We start from the raw sequence: 7,086 nt of genomic DNA, 5'->3' as shown, positions 1-7,086 counted from the left end.
GCTCATTGAATTTAGCGAAAAGAATTTTGTCAAATATTTTTAGATTACACAAAGATCATGTAACAATTATATCGGATCGGGATACTCACATGACATCAAACTATTGGACAACTTTAAATTTTTCTCTAAGAACACAATTAAACTTTATTAATACATACCATCTACAAAAAGATGGACAAACAAAGAAGGTGAACTAGATGTTGAAGACCTTCTCAACATGTACTACATGGATCAATAGTAGGGAGGGAGTAAGGGAGAGGTAGGTATATATATAAAGAGAGGGACTCAAAGTTATTTAAATTAATTAAAAAATTCAAAATCTTTATCTCAAATAAAATCTTATATTAATAGTCATCTTCTTATTATATAATTCCAATTTAATTTTAAAATCTAGAATAATATTTGAAATATCTTACATAATCTTTTATATATGAAATAACTTATGTAAAATCTTAAAAATCTTATCATATTCTCTAAATTTTTTTGATTAATTAAAAATATTCAAAAAATTTATCTTGAATAAAATCTAAAAAATCTTATTGTATTTTATTTAATATATTTAAATCTCAAAAGTCTTATTGTATTCTTATATTGTTTTAATTAATTAAAAATATTTAAAATCTTACTTTAATATTTTGTTATCTTATTATTATGTACATTTTATTTTGATTTAAAATCTAGATAATATTTCAAATATCTTATAAATCTTGTTATATGTTCAAAAAAATATTATCCATGCAAAAAATATAGTATTCATACAAAAAAATTATATTATCCATGCACAAGAAATAAGGTCAAACAAGCAATAGTGCAATTACAAATTGAACAAGAAATAAAATTGAAAAAACAACAATAACAAGCAAGGCGTACATAACTTACCCCTTGTGGGATTTGAACTGGCAACCTTGTTTCAAGAGCACAAGTTATCCACACTAGAACAACTCAGACTGAAATTGTGAAACTTAAGATTTGAATAAAATATTTGAGAGAATTTTTTTTGTTTCATTAAAATTACATCAAACTGCTTTACCAAAGTCACATATTCCAGCATTCTTTGGATTATTGAAATCTTCACCATGTGTTATTGCAATCATATTCACAAATAATAAATTGAGCACTAAAACAATTCAATGCCTGAAAAAACGTTTGCTTTCACCACAGCCCATTATAGATGTGGGAAGCCTTGAGATTCTCTCCACTCCCTCTGAAAACACGACTCCCATTCCCATGAAGAAATGAGCTTCTACATGACAGTGGAACTGCCACGCCCCTGGATTGTCAGCTCTGAATCTTATAGCCGTCCATCCATATCGAAGCAAAGGCACAGTGTTCTTCAATGGAGGGTTTTTTAGGTTAAATTTTTCTGTGTCCTTCAATGGATCAAATGCCCCTTCTCCATGAGCCAGAACCCAAAAATCATGGCCATGAAGATGCCACGGATGTATCTCACTTGCATTGTTGGCTAGCATGTTGGCATTCTGCAAAATCACATCTACTGTGGAATTAAACTGCAGTTTATAGATTCGGTTACCATATGTTGTATTTTGGTTTTTTTGAGGGCTGAGTATATCATAAGGCAGGTAATTTTCTGGGGCTGGGATTTGATCAAATGATTTACTTAGATTGTGTTTGAGAGCTATCAGATATGGCGTTTGGGGTGGTACAAACGAAATGTTATTGATTGCCCACTTCGTATAGCCATCAATTTTATTCTGTGTATTTAGAAGTATGATACGCCTACTGGATTGAAGAGGAGGGGGGTCTACATATCCTGCTTTGGCCTTGTATAATTTTGCCTGGTTCAAGGTGTATGAAGAATCGTTCCAGAGGGGCCCAGTTGGAGGTATGTTAGGAGGAAACTTGGTAGCAGAGTTTGGAATGTAATTTAATATGGCTCGCCCTGTGGGTGTTTTGGGTTGACGCCCACGTACGTTAAGAGCTGCCCAGTAATTTCTAGAAGGATCTTGATCGGCCCTTATGAGAACTGAATATGTCTCTCCGGAGTATATGTTGAGGTCTTGCACCACAAATGGCTCCACATAGTGCCCGTCTGCCTCAACCACGGTCATGTTGTGTCCCTGTATTGTGTTCATCGACAAAATCAAAATCAGCAACAGTATAATTGATGTAAATGAGGTGTAGTAGTATTTTCCAAAAAAAACGCTATATGAATTTGATTGATATGGACATTGGCATCACAAGAAAATGATCAGTGGTCTACATATTGATTATTCAGGTAGGGACATCTGGGGTTTATGATAATAAAATAATTTTTAGTCAAATTTATTGATCTATATTCAATAAATATCCGTTCTCATTTCTCTCATTTCTATTTAGATGTTGTTGAAAGGAGTGGAACATCAAAATTTCTTAAAAGGACACCCATCCTGCTATAATTTCAATTCACACTTAATCACAGAATTTTGCTCAAGATCAAACCAATTTAACTTATAATATAAATTTTCAAATTACATATAATCTAGAAAAACTTAAAAACCTATATATGTTGACTAATTTACAAACACACCAACTATATACATGGATTAAAAAGAAAAATTAGCTGTATGCTTGTTTTTCTTTATACAAAAACAATATGAAAAATTGCAAACATTAAGATGTTAACGTAATTTACCTCAATAAGAAAATTGAAGGAAGATAGAGAAGCTACACTAGTAATGCGCAGACGATAAGTTTTGCCAGGTTTCACAGATAGAATGTGTGGAGTTGAACACTGTGGATTTGTGGAATTGCAGATACTACCACTCCCTGCTGCATTGCTTATTGATTTTAGAAGGGAACAGTTGTAGGATCCACGCGCTCCAATAAGCAATGACTGATAACAGCAAAAAATTATGAACAAATTTCTCAGTATTTCGTCAACACAGGAACTGAAGCTATACTATTATTGTGTAAAAAGATTTTTATTTTATTTTACCTCTGGTTCGCCCACCCAGATAAAGGGGATGGTAGACAAGCCATGGGCTTGCTCCTGGTGACTTTTGTGCCACCAATCGTTCAATATAACACTGAGCTCGCCGTCATAAGAAAAGGGCTCTTGTTTTCTTTTACCAACGGCTACATGAATAGACCCATACAAACCTGCAGACCTTTGCATCCCATAATGGGCATGGTAGAGATATGTGCCCGGCTACATTACAACGCATAGAAAACATATCAGTCTCGATCCAAATTTTCAATTAGTTAAGATGTCATCCGAATTCAAAGAAACACTTACTCTATCCACAGTAAATTTGTAAACAAAAGTCTGCCCTGGTAAAATGGGACATTGTGTGATTGCTTCTGCACCATCACTCCATGGAGTCCCAATCTGTAAACAACCCATCAAACAGTTGGATCATTTTGTAACAAAAACCATGATAAACATGAGGTTTTTTTCAGTCCTATGTCTATGACTATAATAGTTTTAGGACATAATCTGTCTATGTTTGTTTTAATAAGAAGCCATTAAAATCATAACAAAAACCATGCGTTTTCAAAGTAAAAATCCTCATAATGAATAAATTTAAACACAACCCAGTTAATACCAGGAAACCCATTATATATTTAGGACTCTTTTTAAAATACCTGGCGAATTCCGTGCCAATGAATGGCGACATTCTCAGTGGGTAAAAGGTTAGTGAGCTCGACATAGATGAGGTCTCCCTCCTGAGCAAGAATCGTTGGACCTGGAAATTCGCCATTAATGGTGATCACCAGCTTCTCATAGCAGTCGGGAGATTTATACTCATACTTTACATTCCATCTGTAATGACGAATTCTTGAAGCTTCTGTGCAGATTGGCACCGTCACAATCAATGCGAATATACACCATACAAACATATTACACATGCACTCTCCTGGCCTATTCATATCTCAGCAATATAACTAGAATTACAAACTCAGCAGCAAGCCCTTTGATTTAATAAGCAGGCAGAACAAATAGGTGAGATGTAATCAGCACAGATCTCGACCTATTTAAAGCTTTTCAAAACACATTAAATAGAGCCCTCCACTTGAAGGGAAACAGTTAAGGCTCTTCCCCTGATATGACTATTTCTCAATTTCTAGAGTGGGAAAATAAGAATTGGAAGCATCGCCGAAAGATTTTCAACAAATATATTATCATTTAAAATCTGTAAACATGGAAGCAATGGTCTTTCTTCGTGGGCTTTCATTGAAAGCCATATAATTGCAAACAAATGGATGACGTAGAGATAGAGGAGGTACTATTGGGAATATCAATGCCCAGGTTTGAACTTCGTGATTAACTGATAAGGCTTCGGAATCTATTTTTTATATTGACTGAGAAATGTAAGAAGATGCCAAGAAATCCTTGTTTGTTTCTTCTTAACCAAAAAAAAAGCAAAGCTATTCAAACCAATCCAAGTCAAAGCAAAGGATTGTTTCAAGGAATAGTTATGTTTGTTTAAGTGAGAGTTGCTTGATTGGGTACTTTCCAAGAGCATACAGCCTGCTCAACCCACCATTTATTAGGGTTTTGAAGAAAACAAACACAAATAACATTTAAAAACCCAGAAGATGATAAACCTTCTGTAAGTTGGAGCTTACTGAAGATGATCTTGACTTTAATGTTAATGTCAACGGCACATTGTGACAAAGAAACGGAGATTTGCATTCTACGTAAGAGGAGATTGTCAGAAACTTGAACCAGACGGATCTATCACATGGGATTCAGAATGGTCAAATTGCAATAAGTCGTCTTCTGGATAAGATTGTGTTTAGAGGAAAAGTTGAATTGGTTTACACGAATAGGTAGGTTTCCTCCAAAAAGTCGCTTTCAACTGCGTTAAGGAAGCATCCCTGAAATAATTTTGTCCCAGTATATGATCATTTTAAATTTTTAACCAGTGAACTTGCTTGAGAGCTGGGGAAGCTTCCCCACCATGGCATTTATTGAAAACATATAGTAGCTAACAAAACGTGCTTGAAGGAAGTCAAAAGTCAACGTTTGTAATGTAATATATATAAAATTGAGAGTGATTTTGTAAAAGAGTTTGGTAGTTGGATGAATTAGTTTATATTGAGCAACTTGTCAATGGAAGGTTGGTCGTTTTAAACCTTAGTCTTTGACTGTTCTCTTTTACACAACTTATGCTTATTAAGATAAGGGAGAGTTTCTCGGTTTCTCATGTGTTTATCTTGTATTTTAAGATTGGACAGTTTTCTTTGGATTAATTTAGTATTCTTGTCCATGGATCTGCCTAATCATCTTTTGTGGAAGAGGGTTCTTGACAAGTTTAGAATATGGGTCTTCTAATGGTTTATCTTTTGTTGGGTGTCTTGCCTTTTCTAAATTGGTGTTGGGGATCTTTCAATTTTTAGATTTATGGTGCTTTTTATTCTTAATTTTCTTTTCAAATGAGTTTAATTCTTTTGGTTAGGAAATCTGAAAAAATGGTGGTATTTGTTTTAAGCTTTAAGAATTCAATAGTCAAGCCTTGGCTTCTTAACTTTATTGGAGATGGTCTAAATAGTAGTATCAGTTATGGGCAAAATTTATTTGCTATAAATATTTATAAGGTTTTATTACTATTGAGGTTCTTAGGAGGAACTCAATGATTTGGCTTCATTATTCTACTCCCTATTTAACCAACAATTAATTTTTTACTAGTTTTATGGGTTATTTTTTTCCCTTGAGGTAGTGGGTTTCTCGTAAACCTCATTTAATTTTCATTCTTGAGATCTAATGAAAGCTATTACTATTTTAAAAAAAAAATTAATTTTTTTAGTAAGTAGATAATATAAATATTTTAGCTTTTTTTACCAAAAGAAGGAGACTTTAAAGAGAATATAACTTAGACATGGAAGAGTTATTTGGTCAAATTCAAATGACTCAGAGAATTTTACTTCAAAGACTTTCGAGATGTAACTTGTTATTTTTAGTTTATTTGACTAACATTATGTTGCTTGAAAGACTCAATGTATAGTAACATACATACATACATACATACATACATACATACATATGATCTCTATGTCAATGGATAGATGTCATAATAGAATTGGCTATCCCATTTAGATAACGATAATTGATTAGTTCTAGATGGGTGTATTTTCTTTCTTACTTATTTGACTTTCATTTTCTTCTTCCTAATTGAAAATCATACAAAATCCACTCCCTAAATTATTTTAAATTAATGTCTTCTCTATCAAATCAAATACACCTTAATAATATCTTTAAATTACTTATATAATTTGAAAAAATCCTCATTTAAAAAATTGTTTCTAATATCCAGAACATTCAAACTCTAAATAACAACTATCTTGCAATTGTTACTTTTGTGGCTTTAGGAATATTATTAAGAAATAGACAAAGAAAAATTTCTTTAAACAAGTCAAGTAGAACACGATGATAAACATTCACTTCATGAAATTATCATATTAAATGAGATCTAATAATGACACCTAAAGGAGCCATTTGATGACCAATATACACAAATATTTATAGCCTTAGTAATAAAGGACTACACATAATGGCTTCACAAAAAAAAAATGTAGTGTTAGGCCAATAGGTCTATAAACATTTAATAATATCAATTATTTCATAGAACCTTTAGGTGTTGTTACTTGACATAGTACTTAGGATACCATAAATGATTACACTTTCAAATAATATATAACAATGAGTTTTGGTAACTATTATTCTATAACCATTCTCTATACATTCTTATTGATCACTCATCAACAATAGTTTTGAGTTTAGTTTCTAGGAAAATTTTATTAATCCAAAGTTTGCAAAACAAATTATGCCCTTTAGAATGCAAGGTACCTTTTTGCCTTATAGTTTTCAACCAAAACTAATACCAAATTTTTGAAAATGTGTAACTACAACAATTCAAAAAGGACAAGAGAACTTTCATGAAAGAAAATTATAATACACCTACCATTGTATTCCCAAGGTGAAAAATAATACTCTTCATTTAAATCACATATAATACAACACAAAAAAAGATACTGATATAAAATTATGAAATAGATCTAAATATAAAAAACCCTTAACCTCAAACTATGGTGGAAATCTACCATGATATTATGATAAGAGTGTGTTTATCATATTCTGAAAAT

General features: G+C 32.3%; 1 protein-coding gene across 1 annotated transcript; it reads right to left on the bottom strand.

Annotated features, from left to right (window-relative positions):
* Positions 1-1,005: 1,005 nt before the first annotated feature.
* On the bottom strand, positions 1,006-4,021 carry LOC131027027 (L-ascorbate oxidase). Its single transcript, XM_057957022.2, has 5 exons — positions 3,586-4,021; positions 3,236-3,328; positions 2,936-3,148; positions 2,633-2,833; positions 1,006-2,078 (listed from the first exon to the last, which is right to left on the bottom strand). The coding sequence occupies exons 1-5, from the start codon at positions 3,868-3,870 to the stop codon at positions 1,128-1,130; spliced, it is 1,743 nt and encodes a 580-aa protein (XP_057813005.2). The 5' UTR covers positions 3,871-4,021; the 3' UTR covers positions 1,006-1,127.
* Positions 4,022-7,086: the final 3,065 nt, after the last annotated feature.

The sequence above is a fragment of the Cryptomeria japonica genome, chromosome 10 (assembly GCF_030272615.1).
Source record: "Cryptomeria japonica chromosome 10, Sugi_1.0, whole genome shotgun sequence".
NCBI classification, from domain to species: domain Eukaryota; kingdom Viridiplantae; phylum Streptophyta; class Pinopsida; order Cupressales; family Cupressaceae; genus Cryptomeria; species Cryptomeria japonica.
Note: the sequence above shows the minus strand (reverse complement) of the source record. Positions and strands in the feature narration are given on the sequence as shown.